The 26,380-nt window shown below is 42.4% G+C and overlaps 2 protein-coding genes across 6 annotated transcripts in view; one reads left to right on the forward strand and one right to left on the reverse strand.

Moving 5' to 3' along the window:
* The window catches only part of xab2 (XPA binding protein 2), a 78,993-nt gene extending 65,434 nt beyond the window's left edge, over positions 1-13,559 (forward strand). The window contains exons 15-19 of the mRNA XM_073069026.1: positions 221-343; positions 4,139-4,310; positions 10,262-10,388; positions 11,379-11,485; positions 13,180-13,559. Coding sequence (XP_072925127.1) covers positions 221-343; positions 4,139-4,310; positions 10,262-10,388; positions 11,379-11,485; positions 13,180-13,241 — 591 coding nt within the window. The 3' untranslated portion in view covers positions 13,242-13,559. The remainder of the gene's footprint in view (positions 1-220; positions 344-4,138; positions 4,311-10,261; positions 10,389-11,378; positions 11,486-13,179) is intronic.
* Positions 1-26,380, reverse strand: part of camsap3 (calmodulin regulated spectrin-associated protein family, member 3) — a 290,431-nt gene that overhangs the window by 23,738 nt on the left and 240,313 nt on the right. For 4 of the 5 annotated variants that reach the window (XM_073069024.1, XM_073069022.1, XM_073069023.1 and 1 more), the window contains 2 exons: positions 20,170-20,288; positions 13,737-17,131 (listed from right to left, as the gene is read on the reverse strand). In XM_073069024.1, coding sequence (XP_072925125.1) covers positions 16,835-17,131; positions 20,170-20,288 — 416 coding nt within the window. In that variant the 3' untranslated portion in view covers positions 13,737-16,834. Of the gene's footprint in view, positions 1-13,736; positions 17,132-20,169; positions 20,289-26,380 lie in introns of those variants that run through there. The other variant, XM_073069025.1, reaches the window with a different exon arrangement.

Raw genomic sequence — 26,380 nt, forward strand, 5'->3', positions numbered from 1 at the left:
ATGTTGCTATACTGAAATAGTGATTGGGGTGTGCAGGGTGGTTCAAGAAGAGAGTGGTTGAAGAGGAAATGTTTTTGAACCTGGTGGTGTTGGACTTCAGGTCTGTACGTCCTGCCCGATGGTAGCTGTGAGACGATGGAGTAGGCCTCCTCCCACTAAAAGTAATGATTTTGAAATTGTTATTGTAAAACTGTATTTGCAAATATTTGTTTTGTTACAGGTGCTGCCAGATGAGCACGCCCGAGACATGTGCCTGCGATTCGCTGATATGGAATGTAAGCTGGGAGAAATCGATCGGGCAAGATCCATTTACTCCTACTGCTCTCAGCTGTGTGATCCAAGGGTAGGACTCCTGGTTCTTGACTGGCTCGTTGATAGTTCTGTATTTAATCCACAATACTTTATTATCTTGTACTTTTAAAAATTAAGGGAATCTAAGGATACAGAATTAGTGCAGCAAAGTGGTGCTATGATAAACAGGAAAAGACCCATAAGCTGTTTTCCATCTGTAAATGACTCATACCTGTTCATACCCTCCATGTTAATCTGACAACCTCTTGAAAAATGGAGGGCCATGTCAGTGGAAAGGTTTGAACTGATTTTAGAGTAGGTTAAAGGGTCTGCACAACATCGTGACCTGTACTGTGGGCCTGTACTGTGCTCTAAGGTTCTGTTTACTGTGTTAAACACAACTTATTGTATCTGCTGCGGCCACTGCCCTTCGCAGCCCATTTTAGGCACCAACGACTTTTTGTTCTGCAAATATCTTTAATCTTCCCCTCCCCCTTCACCTTAACTGCAGGTCCCCTAGTGGTTGACATTTCTAACCTGACCACAACTCCCTGAGGACATATTGTGTTCAGTTCTGGTCACCTCATTTTAGGAAGGATGTAGAAGCTTTAGAGAGAGTACAGAGGTGATTTACCAGGATGCTGCTTGGATTGGAGAGCATAGCTTTTGAGGATAGATTGAGCAAGCTAGGGGAGGGGCCATTTGACAGAAGTGTATAATAATCTAGCCAATAATATTAAAAAGGACACCAAAAGTTTCCTCAGATACATAAAGTGTAAAAGAGAGGTGAGAGTGATATCGAACTACACAGAAACAATACTGGAGAGGTAGTAATGGGGCACAATGAAATGGTGGATGAACTAAATAAATATTTTGCATCAGTTTTCACTGTGAAAGAAACTAGCAGTATGGTGAAAGTCCCAGGTAGCAGGGAGCAAGAAGTGTGTGAATCTACCATAATTAGAGAGAAGGTTCTTGGGAAACTGAAAGGGCTGGAAGTAGAAAAGTCACCTGGACCTGGTGTACACCCCAGAGTTCTGAAAGAGCTGGCTAAAGAGATTGTGGCCACATTGGTTCCAGAAGACTGGAAAATTACAAATATCCATTCTTCAAGAAGGGAAATTATAGACCGGTCAGTCTGACCTCAGTGGTTGGGAAGATGTTGGAGTTGATTATTAAGGAGAAGTCTCAGGGTATGTGGAGGCACATGATAAAATAGGCCATGGCCAGCATGGTTTCCTCAAAGGAAAACCTTGCCTGAAAAATCTGTTGGAATTCTTTGAAGAAATAACAAGCAGGGTAGACAAAAGATAATCAGTTGATTTTGTGTACTTGGATTTTCAGAAGGCCTTTGACAAGGTGCCACACATAAGGTTGCTTAACAAGCTACAAGCCCATGGTATTATGGTAAAGATTCTAGCATGGATAAAGCAGTCATGCACTTTGGTAGAAGAAATGAAAGGGCTGACTATTTTCTAAATGGAGAGAAAATGCAAAAAAAAACTGAGGTGCAAAGGGACTTGAGAGTCCGTGAGCAGGATTTCCTAAAGGTTAATTTGCAGGTTGAGTCTGTGGTGAGGAGGGCAAATGTATTCATTTCAAGTGGACTTGAATATGAAAGCAGGGATGTAATGTTGAGACTTTATAAAGCAGTGCTGAGGCCTCACTTGGAGTATTCTATGCAGGTTTGGGCCCCCTACCTTATAGAGGATGTGCTGAAACTGGAAAGAGTTCAAAGGGGGTTCATGAAACTGATTCCAGGATTGAATAGCTTGTCATATGAAGAGTGCTTGATGGCTGTGGGCCTGTGTTCATTAGAATTCAGAAGAATGAGGGGTGACCTCATTGAAACCTATTGAATGGTGAAAGGTCTTGATAGAGTGGATGTGGAGATGATGTTTCTTACGGTGGGAGAGTCTAAGACCAGAGGACACAGCTGTAGAATAGAGAGGTGTACTTTTAGAATGGAGATAGGCATTTCTTCAGCCAGAGAGCAGAGAATGTGTGGAGTCCTTTGCCACAGGCAGCTGTGGAGGCCAGGTCATTATGTATATTTAAGGCAGAGTTTGATAGGTACTTGATCGGTCAGGACATGAAGGGATACGGGGAGAAGGCAGGAGAGGAAAATTGGATCAGCCGTGATGAGATGGCAGAGCAGATGCAATGGGTCAAATGGCTGAGTTCTCCTATATTTTACGCTTTCATGGTCTTGTAAGATAATAAAGATATAGATTGAACAGCTAGAAACTATTTTCCAGAGCAGAAATGGTTAATACTAGGGGCATAATTTTAGGGTGATTGGAAGAAAGTGTAGGGAGGATGTCAGAGGTTTTTTTAAACATTGAAGAGACTTACATAGACAGATGGATGATAGAAAAACGAAAGGCTTTGTGAGGGAAGGTTTAGATTGATGGAGTAGGTTAAAAGGTCAACATAATATCATGGGCCAAAGGGCCTGTACTGTGCTGCACTGTTCTTTGTTCCATACGATATGACTATCAACCCTAAATAAATATTAATGTTTAACTTTATTTGTGGCATGTACTTTGAAGCAGTGAAATGCACCATTTGTGTGAATGACCGACATGGTCCAAGGATGTGCTGAGTTAGTCCGCAAAGTGTCCTTCCAGTGCCAACATTAGCATGCCCACATCTACTAACCCAAATGTCTTCAGAATGTCATCAAATTGGCATCCGTTAGTCTTGAGAGACCATGGATTTGCGCCTTGGAAAGTTTCCAGGGCGTAGGCCTGGGCAGGGTAATATAGGAGACCGGCAGTTGCCCATGCTCTCCACGCCACCGATGTTGTCCAAGGGAAGGGCAAGGTGTTGCACCGGTGTTGTCGCAGAACAAGTGCCTTGCTGAAGGACACAACACGCTGCCTTAGCTGAGGCTCGAACTAGCGACCTTCAGATCCCTATACCAATGCCTTAACCACTTGGCCACGCGCCAGCATGCATCAAATAGAGCACAGAAAAATAGTGTAGCAGATGAACAGGCCCTTCAGCCCACACTGTCTATGCCTAACACAATGGCCAAATTACATTGTGTTTTTGCCTGCACATGATCTATATCCCTCCAACCCCAGTATGTTCATGTCTATCTTTTAACAGCCTTTTAAACACCACTGCCTCAGCACCCACCATTCTCTATGTTTTAAAAAAAAAATTGCCCCATACATTTCCTTAAACTTTCCCCTCTCACCTTAAATGCACGTCCTTTAGTTTTTGACAGTTTGACTTTGGGAAAAAGACCATATGAGAAGGGAGCACAAGTAGACCATTTGCTCCATTGTGTCTGTTCTGCCATTCAATCATGGCTGATATATTATCCCAGTCAACCCCATTCTCCTGCCTTCTACCCTAACCTTTGGCACCCTTACCAACCAACAGCCTATCAACCTCGGATGTAAATGTACCCTATGACTTGCCTCCACAGCACGTGTGGCAGTGCATTCCACAGACTCACCACACTCCTTCTCATCTCTGCTCTAAAGGCTTGATTATTTACCCTATCTAGCCCTCATAATTTTATGAACTTTTATCAGGTCACCTCTTGGCCTACGACCCTCCGAAGAAAGTAGTCTAGGTTTATCCAACATCTCCTTGTAGCTCATACCCACCAGTCTGTCAAGATGAAGCATCTTGACCTGAGATACTGACTGTTTACTCCCCTCCATCAATGCTGCCTAAGTTCCGCCAGCATTTTCATGTGTTGCTCGAGATTGCCAGCATCTTGTTTATCATTTTGGCGAACCTCTTCTGCACTCTCTCCAAAGCCTCCATGTCCCGTCAGTAATGGGGATGTGACCAGTAACGTATTTCCTATGTTCCTGTCTAATTCTAGATAACACCATCATTCTGGCAGACCTGGAAGGAATTTGAAATCCGGCATGGAAATGAGGACACGATTCGGGAGATGTTGCGGATTAAGCGTAGTGTGCAAGCCACGTACAACACCCAGGTCAATTTCATGTCCTCGCAGATGCTGAAAGCCTCCACCAATGCAACAGGCACAGGTAAGCTGCACTGGTGAGGGTCAGTATTAGCTCCAGAGTTCATTTGGTTGTCGTAGAGTTTTACAGCACAGAAACGGGCCCTTCAGTCTACTGGTCTGTGCCAAACTGTGTGTTTGGAGATGCAGTGTGGAATGAGCAGCACTGCGCCCTGCAACCCACCTATTTAACACCAGCCTAGTCACAGGGCAATTTACAGTGACCAGTTAACTCATTAACTGGTACTTCTCTGGAACTCGTTTAGCGATACAGTGCGGAGTCGGTCCTTCTGGCCCTTCAAACCACAGTGTCCCAGCAACAAGCCCAGTTAATCCTTGGGACAATTTACAATGACCAGTGAACTTAACTGGTATGCCTTTGGACTGTGGGAGGAAACAGGAACACCCAAGGGAACCCCACGCTTCAACTGAACCCCTTCTACTGCTTGGCTCCACCCTCTGAGAATCTCCTGTGTGTAAGGTCTGGTTCTTGTCAGCTGCATAGTCCTCTGGCTTTTGATTACTTTTATAGAAAAGTCTGTGCTATTGAAGTGGTCATATTCAGGTTCTGAAGGTATTACCTTCTGCCATTGCTCTGGATCTTGTCAGTACATTTGCTTTTATATTTGATTTTTGCAAGCTGTAGGGCAAGAGTCCTGTATTGATGGGTATTAGATTTTATACGGTAGCCAAGTGATGAAAGTACCCACAGACAGAGAGTTGAATCGGGCGTTACTGCTATTTGATTCAGAGACTGCACGATTTATGGTTAATACTAGACACTGAAAGGCCTCATTGGAGTGGACAGGGAGAGAATGTTTTCATTCTTAAGAGAGTCTGAGAGCGCAGCCTCGGAACAAAGGGGCATCCCTTCAGAACAGAGATGAGGAGGAGTTTCTGCAGCCAGAGGGTGGTGGATCAGTGGAATCCGTTGCCATAGAGCATCGCGAAGCACAAGTCATTGGGTGTATTTAAGGCAGAACTTTTATTGGTTCTTGTTTGCTAAGGGGGTTCAAGGTTATGGAAAGAAGTTGGGAAAATGGGGTTAAAATAAAGTCAGCTATGGCACAGCAGACTGGATGGGCCAGATGGCCTAATTCTGGCTCTGTATCTTATGGTTTCACATGACTTCAGACTCACAATGTAGTGAACTCTTGACTGGCTCCTCAGTTCAGTGAGAGTTACGGAGAAACAATAAATACTGGTACCTAGGGATGGACCATAAATACCAGCAATGTCCACATCACATGAACAGATTAGTATAAAAGTTTTCTCTTTACTCCTGAAATCATGGAAGCGTTGGCACAGTGTAATCACCATTTCTTGATTTATATCTAACAATGCTCTGTCATTCTTGGATGAGATTCATTCAGAACCATGTCCCTTCACCTAGATCTTTTAATTAACATAGTTCTACCCACCTTGAGTTTCAGTGTTGGCCAGAGGTAGCCCCAGAGAGCAAGTCTGGCCATGGCTTCACCAATGCGCTGCAGCCTGGGGTTTTATTTTGAAAGCTGTGACTCATTAGGGACAAGCTGGGAATAATATAATAAGCCTCACTCTATGAAATTGTGTAGGACTTTCTGGCAACAATTCTCTCCTGTGTTCTGAAACGCTGAAATTTTTTTTTAAACTGGTGTGAAGCAGTCAGTTTTGTAATGCTTAAAACTTGAAGGATTCTGTAAAATTCTAAGTTACTTGCCAAATGGGATATCAATGTACCTTTGGTGAAAGCTACATTTGAGCAAAATAGTTTGAATATTGAAAGGCCTAGACAGAGTGGATGTGGAGAAGATGTTTCCTATAGTGGGGGAGTCTAGGACCAGTGGGTACAATCTCAGAAAGAAGAACATACTGTACCTTTAGAAAAGATATGAGAGGGAATTTCTTAGCCAGACCATGGTGACTCTGCAATTCATTGCCACATCTGGCTGAGGTGGGCAAGTCATTGGGTTCATGATGTCACAGGTTACGGAGATGGGGAAGAAAGGAGAAAGGGATTTAGAGGGATGAAAAAGGGAAAAGAAAATAAATGGCTATCCTCCTCCTCTGCCATTTTGGATGTAGCACTGCAGTTCAATAGCTTCACGATTCTCTGCAAAGACAAGGCAGCTGAGTCTTTTAAAGGCACAGAAGGACAATTGTGCCAGTGTCCAAGAAGAGCAGGGTGAGGTATACGTTATGATTAACTCATTGTGGTGCACAAAACTGGCGGTTCTACCTCAGCCCTGCTCATTTGACCTGAAACATGTAATGGTCAAATGTCATCCATTTTATCTACCAAGGGAGTTTTCTATCATCATCCTGGTAGCGGTGTACATTCCACCTCAGGCCAATGTCAGGCAGGCACCTGAGGAACTAGCAACATAATCAGGCATGAAACTGCACACCCTGATGTCTTTCCTGTCGTTGTGGATGATGGCTTGATGTCTCTGAACAACTATCACCAATATATCAGCTATGTAACCAGAGAAGCCAACGCATTTGACACATCAGAAATGCTTACTGTGCTATCTCATGGAAGTCCAATCATCTGACTGTACTTCTACTCCCAGCATATAGGCAAAGACTAAAGACCACAGCATCAGTGGTGAGGGCCAAGAAGGCATGGTTAAGGGAGGTGGAAGAACGCTTACAGGACTGCTTTGAATGAATATGCCACAGTTATCACCGACTTCAAGACCTGTGTGGATGAGTGTGTGCCTTTGAGAACATACCAGGCATACCCAAACCAGAGCTGGGGATGAGCTAGGAGATTCATAGTCTGCTGAGGGCTAGATCTGTGGCTTTCAAGACCAGTGATCCAGAACTGTACAAGAAATTAAGGTACAACTGACTAAGGCTATTTTAAGGGCAAGGAAACAATTCCAATTGAAGTTAGAGACGGAATCAGATGCATGTTGGCTCTGGCTGGGTTTGCAGGCCATTACTTCCTACAGAGCAAAACCCAACACCATGATGGCTGTCATGCTTCACTCCCAGTTGAGCTCAACACCTTTTATGCTGCTTTGAAAGGAAGAATAAAAGTGCACCTATGCCAGTCCCTTGTGATCTCTGTCTCAGAGGCTGATGTCAGAACATCTTTCCTGAGGATGAACCCTCGCAAAGTGTACCTAGTGGGGCTCTGTAAACCTGTGCTAACCATTTGACAGGAGTGTGCAAAGGCAACTTCAATAATTCATCTGTTCCTTCCTAATGACCTTCTTAGTTTCCTTCTGCAAGTTTTTAAAAGCTTTTCAATCCTCTATCTTCCCACTAGCTTTGGCTTCCTTGTATGCCCTCTCTTGTGCTTTTACTTTGGCTCTGGCTTCACTTGTCAGCCACGGTAGTGTCCTAATCCATTCAAAAATTTCTTCTTATTTGGGATATATCTGTCTTGCACTTCCCTCATTTTTTGCAGTAACTCTAACCATTGCTGCTCTGCTGTCCTTCCTGCTGGTGTCTCTTTCCAGTCAATCTTGGCCAGTTCCCCTCTCACGTCATTGTAATTTCCTTTATTCCACTGAAATACACATTGGAATTTAGTTTCCCCTTCCTGAATTTCAAAGTGAACTTGATCATATTATGATCACTCCAAAAGTTCCTTAACCTTAAGCTCTCTTATCACCACCCGATCATTGCACAACACCCAATCCAGCACAGCTGATCCCCTAGTGGGCTCAACAACAAGCTGTTCTAAAAAGCCATCCCTTAGACATCTACAAATTCTCTCTCTTGAGGTCCAGTACTGGTCTGGTTTTCCCAATCCACTTTCATGTTAAAATCCCCAACGATTATCATGACGTTGCCCTTCTGACACGCCTTTTCTCTCTCCTGCTGTAATTTGTAATCCACATCCCGGCTGCTGTTTGGAGGCCTGTATACAACTGCCATTAGGGTCCTTTTACCCTTGCCATCTCTTAACTCAACCCATAGACTCTACACCTTCTGCTCCTATGTCATCCCTTTCTAATGATTTAATATTATTTCTTATACACAGGGCTACACCACCCCCTCTGCCTACTAACCTATCTTTCCGATACACTGTATATCCTTGGACGTTCAGCTCCCAATGGCAGCCATCCTTTAGCCAAGTTTCAGAGATGGCCACAATGTCATACTTGCCAATCTGTAGCTGAATTTCAAGTTTGTTCATTTTCTCTATTATGCTGTATGTGTTCAAATACAACACTTCCAGCTCAGTATTTGTTGTTTTCTGTTTTAACTGCACCATGCCTCTGTTGCCCTGTAACTCATCCCACTGGCTTTGATTATACCTCACCTCCTGCCTGTCCTTTCTATCATCTCTGTTGCACGTTATCGTTGATTTATTTCTGTTTTCCCCTTCCTCAGCCCTATCGCACTGGTTCCCACACCCCTGCCAAATTAGCTTGAACCCTCCCTAACAGCTCTATGAAACCTTTTTGCTAGGATATTGGACCCCTTTGGGTTCAGGTGTAACCCGACCTTTTTGTACAGATTGTACCTCCCCCAATGATCCAGGAGCCTGAAGCCCTGCCCCCTACATCAGTCTCTCAGTCACACATTAATGTGCCCGATCACGCTGTTTGATCAGCTGGTTGAGTGGTGTTGCAGCAACAACCTTGTACTCAACGTCATTAAGACCAAATAATTAATTGTGGACTTCTGGAAGGGAAACAGGTGTGGGGGGAAAATGTAGTCGAGGGATCAGCAGTGGAAAGGGTGAGCAGTTTCATGTTCCTGGTTATCAGCATGACTGAGGATCTATCCTGGGCCCAACATATTGATGCAATTACAAAGATGGCACTACAGTGGCTGGATTTCGTTAGGAGTTTGAGGACATTTAGTACCATGAAGAGCATTCTAACTGGTTGTGTCACTGTTTGGTGTGGACTGGATTGGAAAAAGCTGCAAAAAGTTGTAAACACAGTCAACAACATCATGGGCACTAGCCTCCCCAGCATCCAGGACACCTTCAAAAGGTGATGGATGCCTTAAAAAGACTGCATCCATTATTTAAAGACTCCCGTCACCCAGGGCATGCCCTCTTCTTATTGCTACCATCAAGGAAGGGCGTACGGGAGCCTGAAGACAGTCAATGATTCAGGAACAGCTTCTTCCCCTCTGCCATCAGATTTCTGAATGGACAGTGAACACTACTTCAGTGTTTTCCCCCTCTTTTTGCACTGCTTATTACATTTTCTTTTTTTATGTATACTTATTGTAAGTTACAGTTTATATAATTTTATTGCAATGTACTGCTGCCGCAAAACAGCACATTTCACAACTTAGGAACCTTAACATCTCAGGGCGTATTCTGGTGAATTTTTACTCAGCCATCATTGAGATTCTTGTGACCACCTGTATCACCATTTCATTTACCGCTGCCTCTTCCTTGTCCAAGTCTTAGTTACAGTGACTGGTCGACTCAGCAGAAAAGATCATTGGCTGTCAGCTACCACCATTAAAATTCCTGTTCATCATCAGAGTGAAGAAAAGAGCTAGACCCCACTCGCCCTAGCAGTCACCTATTCACCAAATTACCACCAGGGAGACACTACATGTCAATCACCATCAAGACTACACATCATCCCTGGAGCTTCTTTCCTCCGGCTATCCAGCTTCTCATCAAAACTCACTCAGGTGTAATACCTGAATTGTCCCTGCACAACATCCATTAAATGGTCTTTCCTGGTCTCCTTGTTCTGTTGATAATTATTTAGTGTTTTCATTGTTCACATTTATTTAAGTTTGATTATTGATATTTGCAGTAATTGTTTGCACTATTGTCTTGTAAATTGTTGGTGCTTATAGTATTGTCCTGTGGTTTATGCTTGGCTTCAAACCACTGAACTCCTGGTATGTTTCATAAAGTGATTCTGATAATAAATCAGCCATGATTGAATGGTGGAGCGGACTCAATGGTCTGAGTGGCCTAATTCTGCTCCTATGTGTTATGGAAACTTAATAAACCCAGCCCCCTGTGAACTTGACTGCTTATCTCATGTTTTGCAGTGTCTGATCTGGCTCCAGGACAGAGCGGAATGGATGACATGAAGTTACTGGAGCAGAAGGCACAACAGATAGCTGAAGAGGCTGAAAGAGAACGACCAAAACCCAAGGACAAAATTCTGTTTGTCAGGTACGCTGAGAGTCGGGACAGAATCCGAATTAACATCCTTCTCCTGCGTTGGCCAACAGCCCTTTCCCTTCAAGACTTGGTGTGATGACACGACACCATAGCGGTTAGCACAGTACTTTACAGCACCAGCTGTAAGATTGGTGTTCAGTTCCTGCCACTGTCTTTAATATTAGAGTTTATCAGTTCTGTTCTTGACCAGGGCTCCAGTTTCTTCCCAAATTCCAAACACGTGTGGGTTAAGGTTAGTAAGTTGTATGTATGCTTTGTTGGCACTGGAAGTGTGCCAACTCGTGTAGATTACCCTGTGTAATCCTAGCTAATTTGACTCAAATGTTGCATTTCACTATGTGTTCTGATATACATGCAACAAACTTTAATCCTTCTCTTGACCGTTTCTCCCCTCCCCGCCTCTTTCATTTTACCTGCTGATTCTTCCAAAATAGTTAAGGTTTATGCTTGAGTTAGTTCTTAATGCCAAGTTGAGTTTGAATCCAGTGCAGCCTGATTGAGTGGCTGAAGTCCTCAGGACAGTAAAATTTAAAAATCCACCGTCCAACTAATCTGAAATCCTGTAAGTTCAGCACCTGGCTTACCAGATACTGTATGGCATGATGCCATCTACCCATCTGAGTCCCAGTTGCCTCAATAATTTGGAAGGTATTGGGTTAAATATCACTATGTAATATCTTTTAATATGGTGAATTCAAAATGTGTAATCAGAGTCTGGAAAATATGCCAATCCAGTAGTAGGTGGGTCAGATTGTTTTATTTGCACATGGGTGGCTTTCTTGTGTCCACTTCCAGAGGACTTCACACGATAGCCGGAGTTTCTCCCAAACACAAAAACATCCAAGTGTGGTGTAGGCTCTGTGAATATATTTGTGAAGTATAACCTTGTTACCTTCACCGCAAAAAAAAGTCACTTCAAGTGTTTAGAGGAAATATTGTAAAGATCAAAGAGATTAATATGCTTTCTCATCTCATCTGCAGGAGTGATGCGTCTCGTGATGAACTTGCAGAGCTTACAAAGCAGGCTAATCCAGATGAGATTGACATTGATGACGATGACGACGATGATGGTGAAGAAGAACCTGATGGTATGTGGAATTGCAGACTTTAATCAGGAGGAAGTATGATGGCTCCATGTACTTGTTTAAAATCTTCATGAACCTCCTAAACCCTTTAGCTCTGGCAGTCTCTCACTGCCTTCACTGTCCCCACCCCTCATTCCTTCAACATCTTGCTTTTACCTTCTGGCATGTTCCCTAAATTATCCCCATTCCTGCTTATTCTAACTTCTTTAGGACGTCAGCAAAGTCCACAGCCCAATAGACAGTGGTGGTTTCTGTTATGGAGAGCTGGATCAATGTATAATAATAATTTTGGAATACAGATCTATAATCCCTTAAGTGGGGCAACCGGTAGGTAAGAACGTAAAGTGAGCTTTTGGGACAGTGGCCTTCATTAATCACTGTATTGAGTACAGGAGTTGGGATGTGGTGTTGAAGTTGTGTAAGATGTTGGTGAAACCCAATTTTGAGTATTGTGCACAGTTCTGATCATCTATGTATGGAAAAGAGTACAGAGAAACTTTACAAGGTGTTGCCTGATTTAAGACCCGAGTTATAAGGAAGGGTTTATATTAGGTTTTTATTCCCTGGAGTGTAGGAGAATGAGGGGAGATTTGATGTATACAGAATTGGGGGTATAGAAAGGATAAATACAGACAGGCTCTTTCCACTGAAGCAACAACATGCTGGAGGAACTCAGCAGGTCAGGCAGCATCTATGGAAATGAAATGCAGTCAATATTTTGGGCCGAGAAGGAGGCTTGTTAGGTGAAATGTGAAGCCAGGTGGGTGGGAAAGGTTAATGGCTGGAGAAGGGATCCAACAGAATGGGAAGGCGGCAGGAACCTGGGGAAGAGGGGAAATGATAAGCAGGTGTGAAGAGGTAAAAAGGCAGACTGGGGAATAGAAGAGGGGGGGAGGGAGAGGAAATCAGTATTCATGCCATCAGGTTGGAGGCTACCCAGATGGAACATAAGGTGTTGCTCCTCCACCCTGAGGGTGGCCTCACCTTGGCACGAGCAGGCCATGCACTGGAAAGTGGAATTAAAATGCATGATCACCAGGAAGTTCCCCTTTTGGCAGATGGAGCAGAGGTGTTCAACAAAATGGTCCCTCAATTTGCAACGGGTCTCACGAATGTCGAGGAGGCTGTGGCGGGGGCACTGGACATAAAATTTCACTGAAGACTATAACTAGAGGTCAAGGGTGAAATAGTTAAAGGAAACATGGTGGGGGGGGGCTTTTCACTCAGTTAAGTGTAGTGGAAGTTCGATAGACATACAAATTTGAGGGGACTAGATAGGGCAAATGCAAGCAGACTCTTTCCATTGAGGTTGGGTGAGACTGGAACCAGCTGTCATAGGTAAGGGTGAAATATTCAAGGTCAGGAGTGTGGAACTGCCCCAGTGCAACTTTAAATGCTTTCCCGGACAGGTTTCTCTCATTGGTTGTCTGGAATCTGAGGAGTACCTTTTTCCACACAGAGACCAGTTAGTATATGGAACAAGCAAATGCTAGAGACAGTTTTCCAACATGGGTGAGGTTTAAGATACCTTGAATATGTTCATATAAGGTGGGATATGGACCAAACACAGCCAAGCAGGACTTGTTTGGATAGACATGGTTGGTGTGAACAGGTTGCCCCAATGAACATGTTCCCCTACTAAACTAAAATTGTTAAACTCTCAATAATTAACCTAATGCTTTGTTTCTCTATTTCAGAGGTACCACTCGAACAGAAAATGGTCCCCACTGCCGTGTTTGGAGGTCTGAAGGATGACTGAGTCCTGACTCCTCGCAGAGTGCTCACTTGGTCCCTCTCACAGCTGGATAGGGTGTATTTCAACAGAAGCTGCCATTGCCATGTATTACTTAAGCTACTAGGCTGAACTACTGCAAAGACTTGCTGCTTTAATGTGTGTTCGAGTTACCTACCTTGAATTACCAGGCACTGACTTCACTTCTGTTGAACTGTATGTCTACTGTAGGATGTGTAGTGATTTAAATAAAGTTAAAACCTTCCAACTGCATATGAGCAATGTTGTGAGCAATATGTGTATGAGCAATGTTTTCTACTTAGTAAAAGTAATAACTGTGACCAACCACCAACTCTGTACTTCCTTCTCTGTGCATTTACTTGTGACTATGTATCAGTACTGCACATTGAGTTAACAATGCAGTCTCACCAGAGGTGATTAGCATCAAGAAAATATATGGAACATACCTTTAAGGTCAGGTCAGTCTGAATTAGAACAGAGTGCAAGCCAGGACAAACCACATTTGTGTAAATTGTTTATTAAATTTCCAGATTTTTGTCATGTTATTCCTTCGAGTAATACAGATCCCAAGTCCCACAGCTGTAGACACATACACCAGAACCCACCTAAATCTGGAGCTCAAATCTCAAGTGCGGTACCATATGCAATGTTACATTTTTTAAAACTTGGACCCTTATTTGGTACAGGGCCAAATCAACTTTCAGTCCAGGCTTATCTGTGGATCATCCACTTCATGTCTCCCCAGAGAGGCTCATTGATGACTAGAGTACTGCTTAAGCTATTTCCAGTATTGCCCATTGATAATCTGCTTGACTGTTTACAGTTTCAAAAATATCTATGAAAAACAGGCATTGCCAGCACATTCTATGCAAAACTTTTCCACCTGCCTAATGGCCACAGCTTAATTAGGAGCTCCACAAACCCAAATTTTCTGGTCCATTATCAATACATCTTGCAGCAAATCACCATCGATCCTCTCTGGCTGGGGTTTGTATTCTGAATCCACGATGCAAGTATGGCAGTGGACAAGGCAAATATTAAAAACTGGAAAAAGTGTGTGGGGGGGGGGAGGAAATGGGGTGAGCAATGAATTTACAAATCTCTAAAGATGGTGTCTAGATTAACATTCTGCAGTTAAAGCTCCCATGTTTGTTCAAATCCCTTGATTCTATTCTGTCCCGTAACCAATACACAGGATGTGCGTGCACACACAGTTGGTGAGCCAAGCAGTGACTTAGACAAGATTGTTGACAATATCTCACTATTGAGGCCCAGATGCTTTTCAGCAGAAACACTCAACAATTCAGTAATTCACTTAACTGCCACCTCAAGGCGAATGGTGAATACATATGGTTAACCACGCAGGACCTCTTTTTAAAAAAAATACACAATCTTTCTGTCCAATGGAATGTTACAAGTAGAACTAAGATCCAAATATTTGGTTGGAGATGTGAAGTAAATAACAAAGCTAAATGCTAACTGTTTACAATGCAGTTCCTACAGAGTTCCAGTTCATGGTTTTAAGAAAATTGTGCCAAAACTTTACATTAAATTAAAAAAGTGCATAATTAGTTCAGGAATTCATGACTCTCATAAACACAGGTGTACAAAATCACTCCTCCCTTTTGCTCTGTTTACCCTCAATTCCCCCTGGTCTGACCATCCCGTTCACACATCAGGCCACTGAGCCTCGACATGCACTCCAACCAAATGGGTATGAGGACTGGAAGCTGGCATGTTCATATTACAGGAAGCTTGATGTAGGCAGGAGGGGTACAGGAAGACAATGGAAAACCTCCAGGAGGTCACAAATTCCACCCAAGTGGCTTTCCTGCCAGCTTCATGCCACTCTGGAATGGGCAGGATTGATAAATTTTGGCAAGGTTTTAATGAAAAATGATGCATTTGTAGCAGAAGTTATTCTTAATTTGGTGGGGGAGTGGGCAGGTGGAAAACTGAGGGATACTGGTGGTATTTACATATTTAAAAAAAATCCCAAACAAGTTCACTTGCAAACTGTATTCAGTGATGTGGGAATGACCAAGGCAGCGCAGACTACCTGTTTGCATGTGCTAGACAGAGAAACTGGAACACATTTCCTTACTCTCTACACACATGTCCACAGGGAAAAGAACCAGGTTTAACAAAATTATAAAGAAATAAATAACATTTTTAAAAATTGTAGATACAGTTTTCTACACAGATGTTCTGAAAGTTAACAGAACTGTTTCAGACCACCACATTGTTAATTAAACTATGTTGCACTGGATTGGGGTCCGTAGTCTGACTCATTCCAGACTGGATGTTGTGCTGATGCAGACCTGAGCCTTTGGAGTGGAATACTCTACATAGTTTCTTTAGAGATTTCCATATGGTTCAGGTACAATGTTGGCCTAGTTACCTGGAAATCAGCTTCATTTCCAAACCAAAGCCAGGCTGGATTTCAACTGAGTCAATCCATTGGGAAAACGACATTGTCAGCTCATTCACACACCCTTTCTCAGACAGAAAAGCAACAGAGATGATGACATCGGAGTAATTGAATGACCCTGAAGACGTCTTAAGAAAATCAGAAGAAGGAATTCACAAAGGGTAGCTTCCCAGGATCTGAATACACTGGCTTCCACTTGACCTGGTTTCATCAACTCAAACTCCAAAGTAGGCTGCGACCTGCAATGTTTTACACTAACTCAATGCAAACTGAAGATCTAAGATTTTGTTTGCCATCAGGAAACTCAACCCAGCCAAAGTGAAAGCTTAGACATAGCCCTGCTCAATCCCGGACAAATTCCAGCACTGATGCAACCACAATGTGCACAGCTTGAGCCTGAAGTTCAACCATGGGGCTACCCTGACATTTACCAGTATCTGCTGAGATACGTTTAGTTCTGAGGATATACAGCTTCTCAAGCTAGCAATTAAAGATACTTAGTTCATTCTTCCAACAAAGCAGGCAGGTAGGAATGGTTTCATTGACTATCTGAAATAATAAAACCTCAACAGCACTTTGTTTTATACAACAAATACTGCAACAAGTTATGTACAGTAACTTGCAAAACACCCAAACCATTCTCTCCAATAAGCAGAACCTTAAATATTTCATCTATACAAACAGCTAAATCATTTAAATAGCTCTAATATATACACAGACATTATTTCAGTCATCAGTAGTAATCATCAGGAATCAAGTTTCGAAAAAAAATTATACATCTAGATTGTTTTAAAAAGATATTTTGACCTTTTTAAATTTCTTAACAAATCTGTTAGTGCTTATAGGTTTTGGATAATATCCTCTAGTGCTCCCACCTCCATCGTTTTTGTGAATCCTTTGGACAATCTCTACAGGTGCCACGATGTCATACTTGTAACCCCCTTCAATCCACGTGATCGAAACATTGATTCGCTTGTTTGAATGCTGTCAGTTGAATGGAAACGGCATGCAGAAATGGCGAGGAATAGCTTAACGATCCATGAGAAACAGTAGAAAAGGGTGGGGAGGGGTTAGGAAGAGAAAGCAAATTGGTGGTTGGCAAATTAAGACCTAAAAGTTTTGACTTGTCCGTCTGTACAGGGGAGGGGATGAGAAGGGGACGAGTCCATCATTTGGATGGCTTTTTGGGGGTACCCAGCCTCTTGGACTGCCACAGGTGCCCTTGGATAGTGACTGCGTCGACGCTGGCAGAAAGGGTCTTGCTGGGGATCTGGGTGAATTGCTTTCGGTCAGAATTGTATTTGTAGATCCCTTCGATCATGTTTTTAGTGATGACCTTGGGTCCAACTCCGGCCACTCGATGCATCTCCTCAGACTCTGGGGGAAACGTGTACACAGCCCGGAACTGACAACTGTTGTCACGGAACAGGATCAGATAGTGATTAGACTTGCTTTTCTCAATTTCCTGTCAAGAAACAGAAGGTGGTAGATGACAAAGCTTTCAACTTCCATGTGGTTAACTGGATCCAAGAGAAGCAACTCATCACTTTAAGTCTTATGTCTTAATACACATACATCAAACTAATGCTTGTTGCATCTTCCTGCACTACCTCCAAAAGGACAGATACTCCAATGTTCTGTAAACACGTTGTTCTAATCAAAGTCACATGCATGCTGTGAGATAAATTGGCAACCTTTGCAACAACAGCAGGAGAAAGTTAAAGGTTGGCCAGAAGAATGTACAAATAGGAACTCTTTAAAAAGTAATTCCCCAATACAACAGTTCCTATCAGTCAAACAGAAGATTTAAACTTCTTCAGAGTAGTCAAGGAGGAATTTCTTTGGGCTGAGAGTGGTGAATTTGTGGAACTAAATGCCACAGATGGCTGTGGAGGTCAAGTCATTGGGTATATTTAAAGTGGAGGTTAATAAAAACACAACATGCTGGCAGAACTCTGCAGGCCAGACAGCATCTATGGGAGGAGGTAGTGACAACGTTTCGGGCCGAAACTCTTCATCAGGAATGAAGTAACATGGGATGGTCAAGGGGGGATAAGAAGTGGGGGGAGGGATAAAGTAGAGAGCTAGGAAGTGATAGGTTGGAGGGAAATCGGCTGGGAGAAGGTGGAGAATTATGGGAAGTAAAAGAGAAAGAAAGGTAGGGCTGGGGGGGAGATTATAGTGAGGGGGGAAAAAGAGAAAGAGAACCAGACTGAAATAATAAATAGGGATGGGGGTAAGGGGGGCAGGGGTATCAACGGAGGTCTGTGAATTGGATGTTCATGCCAGCAGGTAGGAGGCTACCCAGGCGGGAGTCTGAATTGGAGGTTGTTAGGTTTTTGATGAGTAAGGGACTCAAAGCTTACAGAGAGAAGGCAGGAGGATGGGATTGAGAGGGATGATAGATCAAACGCCAGAGCAGACTCAATCTGCTTTTATGTCTTATGGTTCTACACCTCAGAGACTTCACAAATCAGAAACATGAGAAATTCTGCAGATGCTGCAAATGTTGAGCAACACGCACAAAATGCTGGAGGAACTCAGAACTGGGCTTTCTCCTTTCTTTCCGTCCCAATGAAGGGTCTCAGCTTGAAACATTTACTATTTATTCCCCTCCATAGACGCTGCCCTACCTGCACATTCCTCCAGTGTTTAGTGTGTGTTGTTTATCATTTGCCAGTACTCGATTATGCACATGTTTGTGTCTCTGCACTCTTCTAATGCTTCCTTCGTCATCGTGTTATAGGAAAGACAATGTCAAGCTGGAGGAGGTGCAGAAGAGATTTATGAGGATTGTTGTCTGGACTAGAGAGCCTGAGTTATAGAGAGGGATCTTTATTCCTTGGAACACAGTTGAATGAGAGATCGATTATCTCATCAAAGTTTACAAAATCTCATCAAGTATGGACGAGGTGGATGGTTATAGTCTTTTCCCCAGGGTTGGCGAGTCCAGAACTGCACCGGCAGCCAGTAGCGTAGCAGTTAGTATAACACTATTCAGAGTCGGCATTTGATTCCCACCACTGTCTGCAAGGAATCTGAACGTTCTCTCCACGACCACGTGGATTTTCTCCAAGTGCTCGGATTTCTTTTCACATTCCAAAGACATGTAGCTCATTGTTAGTAAGTTGTGAGCAAGGTACGTTGACATCGGAGGAAGCATGGTGACATTTTTAACCATGCATGTTGCAGTATGTTTTGATGTACATGTGACAAATAAAGCTAATATTTTCTTTAACTGGAAGGCACAGAAACAAGATAAGAGGGAAGGGATTTAAGAGAACTGAGAAGCAACTTTACACAGAGGGTAACGAGTACCTGGAATGAGCTGCCTGAGGAAATGGTTGGGGCAGGTACAAATGCAACAATTACTCTCTGACACAAGAGTCATGTTGCTTCTGATTAGCTTTACTGTGGTTATTAATGCCCAGTTCATGCACTTCAGTCAGATGCAGAAGCAACCCCACTTCTTTGATCTTGTTCTATTTCTCTTTCTCCATCTTGTATCCACTGGGAATCCGTCCCAAACAGTTACAGTAATCATTTCTGCACTTTTCCATTAGTTCACGGGGCAGATATGACACAGGTGGCATCACAGGCAGATAGGGTCCTAAAGAGAGCTTTTGACACATTGGGCTTCAAAACTCAGAAAGTATTGAGTACAGAAGTTGGGATGCTATGTTGAAGTCATTTAAGATGTGGCTGAGGCCAGATTTGTAGTATTATAAAAGTTCTAGTCAACTACCTAAAGGAAAGATTGAAAGAGTGCAGAGAAAATTTACAAAGATGTTGCTGGGACTCCAAGACCTGAGTTATAGGGAAAGGGATAAGGTTATTCATGGGACCACAAGAGAATGAGGGGAGATCTTATAGAGTACAACATTATGACGGATATAGATAGGGCAAGTGCATGCAGGCTTTTTCTCTTCGGGTTGGGTGAGACTAGAACTAGAGGCCATGATTTTAGAGTGAAAGGCAAAATATTTAAGGGGAAGCTGAAGGGAAACTTCTTCACTCACAGGCTGGTGCAAGTTTAGAATGAGTTGCCAGTGGAATTGGAACAACTGAGTTCAATTTAAGAGAAGCTTGGATGGGAGGGTCTTGGTACAGGAGCAGTAGTTGGGCTGAAGGGCCTGTTTCTGTGCTGTAGTACTCTATGACTCTGATTTTAATCCATCCCAACCTACTGCAGAAAATATTTTTGAACATTTTCCATCAGTTCACAGGATTGAGGAAACACAGGATGGCCCCAGTTGGACTCAACCAGTGCTGGTTCCTTGATAGACCCATCTTATTAACCCCTCATCCATATCCACCATGTTATTGGAATATCTTTTTAAGTATTCATTTGGTTCTGTGTGAAAAGTTACTATATTCACCACATTGTGTTGACGGGCTCTCCAGGCTGCAATCATTCACTGGATTCAAAACCAGTTATTATCCATCCCTGATTATGTAGCACAATGTCACCCAGAGGGAAGACCAAAGGACAATCAATCTCACCTCCAATATCTTATTCTTTTGGGGCTCATTCACCTTCCCTGCCAGGCAGCAGCGAGTAATTGCATTCTGTATTATATACTTATTGGACTTGGCACTGGGTTCCTTGTAGAGTTTCGGACCTGTGAATGGAACAATAATTTACTTAGGTTAAATTATTTACCGTAGATGCCGGATTATAAGCCGCTACTTTTTTCCCACGCTTTGAACAGCTTTGAACACTGCAGCCTTTACTACGGTGCGGCTAATGCATGGTTTTTTTTCATGCCGCCAAAAACATTTTGCCTCGTAACACTAGACCAATAAAATTGATGAGTAGTTCACAGAGGTCCAATGAAATTGTACGATAAATCAAGCGCACTTTCACAATTAAATTATTGTAAATCAGTCATTTGTACTCACCCTCATCAACATGGAAAACACTCGAAGAAAAGCATTGTGCTGCCTTTATGGCAGTTATTTAGTTTGTAATATTTTCGCTTAGTAATTCATTTGTTAGTATTTTCTAGTTAAAATTAGAAGTGTTTTAAGTATATTTGTTTTCTGTACTACATCCCGGGATGCTATGACGTCACATCCGGTTTCGCCGCGTCTTGTGGGAAAATACTGGTTTGCGATAAACGGAAAGGTGGGGGCGAGCGCATTAGACCCGCGCGAGAACACTGCTTTTAAGTTAAAGGCGATCAATAACTTTTCCTGGTAGGCTGCAGTATATATTTTTTTACCAGTCGTTAGGAGATATTGGAATGTTGTTCGTGCACTGTTCAGTAAAAAAGTATACGCAACGTAATTTGTGTGTTACCGATACGTATGTATATTTAAAAGTAGCCGTGTTACAGGCACGGTTTGAAAAAAAGCATTTGCAATATGTATTTGTTTATGTTACCATACGGATTTAATTAAAAGTTAAAAAATCCTCACGTGTAATATCTTTCTGTGTAAATATCTCATATTACAACGTGGGACACCTGCGGCTTAAAATCCGGTGCGGCTTGTACAAGTACAAAATTGATTTTCTTTCTAAAATTAGAGCCTGCGGCTTTTAATCAGGTGCGCTCTGTAGTACGGAATCTACGGTAAGTGGTTTTCATCATTAAGGACCTCCATCACCCAGGTCATGCCTCTCTCATTTCTACCTCCAGGGAGGATGTACAGGAGCCTGAACATAGCCGGGATTCCCCTTGTTTATTTGGGACACTATGCCGCTTAATTGGGACAGGAGACTGTTGCTGAACAGTTTCTAACTAGTACGAGACACATGCATTTGTGTGGCCATTGGACATGACACCACCTCTAGTGCAATGAGTTTTTAAATAGCGTCAATTGTGTGTTTGTGGTCAAAAAGCAATGGATTTTGTCACTAATATTTGGTGAGAAATAAGCAGTAAGACAATTCAGAACCATTTTGCTCACTGCAGTTTCAAGCATTCAGGCTTTCCATGAAACTTCACTAATTAAGGGAGCCGCTTATTTGGGACAAAATGCACTGGTGCTGATGTGCCCCAATTAACTGGAATCCAGTATATACCAACCTATGAACGTAGTATTTTATGTACTGAACTGCACTGCTGCTGCAAAACAAATTTTACAACATGCCAGTTATATTAAACCTGATTCTCAAATTCAAGTTCATTTGTACTTCAACCTTATATGCTGCTAAATGAAAAAATGTTCCTCCACACCAAGATGTACAACATAGTACATAACTCACACATAACAAAGTAATAGAACCACAAATAAATTAACAAGTAATATGGTGCATTGCAAGTTAAAAAGTAAACAGCATATAACACGACTGGCGCTTCATATGTGATGAGACCTGGCTGGTGGCAGGGAATTCAATACAAGGGTGAAGAAGTTGGTTCCCATCCTAACATGCCTTGTCTTCTGCCTAATGGTAGGGGATCAAAGGGATTATTGGATGGATTATTTTGATCTTAATTCTTATTTTCTTTAAATTCAGTGGAACTAGGAATCATTTAATAGTATAAGCCTTCCAGAAGCAGCCTATTCTAAACAGAAACCAATAATGGGCAAAGTTACCTTAACACTGCAACACAAGCAAAATAAATGCATGTTTGGTATCAGTATGTGTCCAGGTCAAAGCAGCGGGTAGGAAAAATCATTATCCACCCTGCAAATGCCCTTCTCAAAAAGCTCCTTTCTGGACAGTGGTATGGGGCTATTAGAACAAAACTTCATATCAATTTAAAAGTTTCTTCCTAAGGCAGTTAATCTGATCAACCATTTTAGGTCGGCACTCCTCACCCCCTCTACTACCTCAGTCACTGTGCTGCACTTTAAACCATTTTTGACAATACTGTTTTTATTGTAAATACATGCTGGGATTTTTGTATTTCCATTATCTGTACTCTTAACCACTAACTTCATTTTATATAATTCTTTGTTTTTTTATAATTGTTGAATATTGTTTTTGTTGCATGTCGTGGCCTGACCAACAGCAAATTCCCAACACACACAAATGCATAAGGTGAATACTGTTGACCTTTGATAGAATGTAATGGCTACAGAGAAAGTGCTGTGCACTGATGAGCCTTTACAGTGTTGTACTGTTCTACATTCTATGTTCAAATATGAAAATGTTTTACACTAGAGGCATTTAACCAGAGCTGCAGCTCGATGACCTTCAGATTATACGGGAGAATGAGAATAGGAAAGACCATAAGACATAGGAGCAGAATTAGGCCATTCAACCCATTGAGTCTGCTCCGCCATTTTATCACGGCCGATCCCGGATCCAATTCAACCCTGTACACCCGCCCTCTCACCATAGCCCTTGATGCCCCAACCGATCAGGAATCTATCAACTTCCACTTTGAATATACCCACTGACTTGGCCTCCACTGCAGTCTGCGGCAAAGCATTCCACAGATTGACCACTCTTTGGCTGAAAAAAATTCCTCCTTACTTTTGTTCTAAAAAGCCGTTCCTCAATTTTGAAGTTGTGCCCTCTAGTTCTGGATACCCCCATCAGATGAACCATCCTCTCCACATCCACCTTATCAAATCCTTTCAATAATCAGTAGGTTTCAATGATATCCCCACATTCTTCTAAATTCCAGTGAGTACAGGCCCAAAGCTGCCAAATGCTCCTCATATGTTAATCACTTCATTCCTGGAATCATCCTCATGAACCTCCTCTGGACTCTCTCCAATGAGAACACATTCTTTCTGAGATATGGGGCCCAAAACTTTGACAATACTCCAAGTGCAGCCTGACTAGTGTCTTACAACGCTTTAGCATTATCTCCTTGCTTTTATATTCTGTTCCCCTTGAAATAAATGCCAATATTGCATTTGCCATCTTTACCACAGACTCACTAAGTGAATTAACTTTCTGGGAGTTTTGCAAGGGGAAAAAAACCCTGATAGGAGTTGTATGCGGGCATGCAAAATGGGCAATGTTATAATAATCATGGGGGATTCCAATATACAGGAAAATTGGGAAAATCCGGTTGGTGTTGGATCCCAAGAGACAGAATTTCTAGAATGCCTACAAGATGGATTTTTAGAGTAGTTTTTGGTTGAGCCCACTGGGACAAAGTGTTAAGTAATGAACCCAATTTGAAAGGGAGTTTAAGGTAACGGAACCCTGAGGAGACGGTGATCATTATATGATAGAATTTACCCTGCATTTTGAGAGGGAGAAGCTAAAGCAAGATGTATCAGTATTACAAAAGGAATTACAGAGGCACGAGAGAGGAGCTGTCCAAAGATACTCCAGGGAAGGAGACTCAGCATAAAAGTTTCCGGAAGCAAGTTGGAAGGTGCAGGGTAGATATATTCCAAAGAAAAAAATGTTATGAAAGGAAGATGAGGCAACTGTGACTGACAAGGAAAGTCAAAAACAACATACAAGCAGAGAGTACATATAATATAGCAAATAATAGTGGAAAATTAAAAGATTGGGAAGCTTTTAAAAACCGACAGAAGGCAACTAAAAAAAACATAAAGAGTTAAAAGCCGATAATATCATAGTGGATACAAAGAGGTTTTTACAGATACATAAAAAGAGGTGAGAGTGGATAACAGACATTGGAAAATGACACTGGAGAGGTAGTATTGGTAGACCAACCTACTAAGTATTTTGCATCATTCTTCACTGTGGAAGACACTAGCAGTATGGCAGAAACTGGACAGTGTCAGAGACAGAAGTGAGTTTCATTGCTATTTCTAAAGTAAAGGTGCTTGACAAGCAGAAAGGTTTGAAGTTCAAAACAAACTCATTATCAAAGTAGATATACAGTCGGCCCTCCTTATCCGCGAGGGATTGTTTCCAGGACCCCTTGCAGATACCAAAATTCATGGATGCTCAAGTCCCTTATTTAACCTGTCTCAGTGCGGTGGACATTAGGACCAAGCGGAACCCCAGACTTTATTTAACTTGTTTCCTTATTTAACCTGTCTCAGTGTGGTGGACATTAGGACCAAGCGGAACCCCAGACTTTATTTAACTTGTTTCCTTATTTAACCTGTCTCAGTGCGGTGGACATTAGGACCAAGCGGAACCCCAGACTTTATTTAACTTGTTTCCTTATTTAACCTGTCTCAGTGCGGTGGACATTAGGACCAAGCGGAACCCCAGACTTTATTTAACTTGTTTCCTTATTTAACCTGTCTCAGTGCGGTGGACATTAGGACCAAGCGGAACCCCAGACTTTATTTAACTTGTTTCCTTATTTAACCTGTCTCAGTGCGGTGGACATTAGGACCAAGCGGAACCCCAGACTTTATTTAACTTGTTTCCTTATTTAACCTGTCTCAGTGCGGTGGACATTAGGACCAAGCGGAACCCCAGACTTTATTTAACTTGTTTCCTTATTTAACCTGTCTCAGTGCGGTGGACATTAGGACCCGGCGGCGGAGCTCTGAACCTCTGGGCTTCTGTTCATGACAATAATCACGATGACAATTGAAAATAAAGTGGAAATAATAAAGTGATCAGAAAGAGGTGAAAGGCCATTGGTCATTAGAAAAGCGTTAGGCCACAGTCGGTCAAATATCGGAACAATTTTAATGGATAAAGTGAGAAAGGCTCTGCCCCAAAGAAAGCTACAATTATTACTAAGCAACGCAGTGGTTTAATTATTGGGTTTTGGTGTTCTGAGTTTTTGATCCTCCACATCAACCCGGCACGGTGGAGAGCGCGCTCAGGAGTGACCTGTCACTGGATTGAACTCGGGAACTTTTGTTCCCGAGCCCAGCGTTGAAACATACGTTCTTAAGTGTCTTATATGCATAGAAAGGTAAAATATATATTATAAACGAAGACAAACATTTGACTAACTAACGCTAAATAATACCAGATGTACCTGTTCCGGCTTACTTAGTAAGAGAACTTCCGATTTTTTTTTCAATCACGATCCACGATGACCCACGCACATCCTCCCGTATACTTAAAATCATCTCTAGATTACTTATAATACCTAATACAATGTAAATTCTATGTAAAATAGTTATTATAGTGCATTGTTTAGGGAATAACGGCAAGAAAAAAAAAGACTGTACATGCTCTAACAACAAGTGCTGGATTTTCGCGATTTTCGAACTTCCGGGTTTTCGCGATTCGCGGTTGGTTGAATTCATGCATGCAGAATTTGCGGATAAGGAGGGCCAACCGTAGTATATATCACCATTTTCTTGCGGGTAAACACAGTAGATACAAGAAACACTAGAATCAATGAAAGACTGCACCTAACAGGAGGGACAACAACCACTGTGCAAAAAAAAACCACAAAAAAAAAGAAAAAAATAAACAATAAATATCAAGAACCTGAGATGATGAATCCTTGAAAGTTGAGTCCATAGGTAGTTGAAATAGTTCAATGATGGGGCGAGTGAAGTTGGCCCCTCTGGTTCAAGAACCTAATGGTTGAGAAGTAATAACTGTTCCTGAATCTTGTGGTATGTGTCTTGAGGCTCCTGTACCTCCCTCCTGATGGCAGTAGTGGGAAGAGAGCATGGCCTGGGCCTGGGTGGTGCTGGACCTTGATAATGGATACTGCTTTCCTGCGACAGTGATCCATGTAGATATGCTCAATGGCGGGGAGGACTTTCTTCATGATGGACTGGGTTGTATTTGCTGCTTTTTGTAGGCTTTTTCATTCAGGGGCTTTGGTACTTCTGTACCAGGCCGAGATGCAGATACTTTTAGCGTACAATGGACCTAGTCTCCAACATCTGTGGAATGCTC

Source organism: Hemitrygon akajei, chromosome 16 (assembly GCF_048418815.1).
Source record: "Hemitrygon akajei chromosome 16, sHemAka1.3, whole genome shotgun sequence".
Classification (NCBI taxonomy): Eukaryota; Metazoa; Chordata; class Chondrichthyes; order Myliobatiformes; family Dasyatidae; genus Hemitrygon; species Hemitrygon akajei.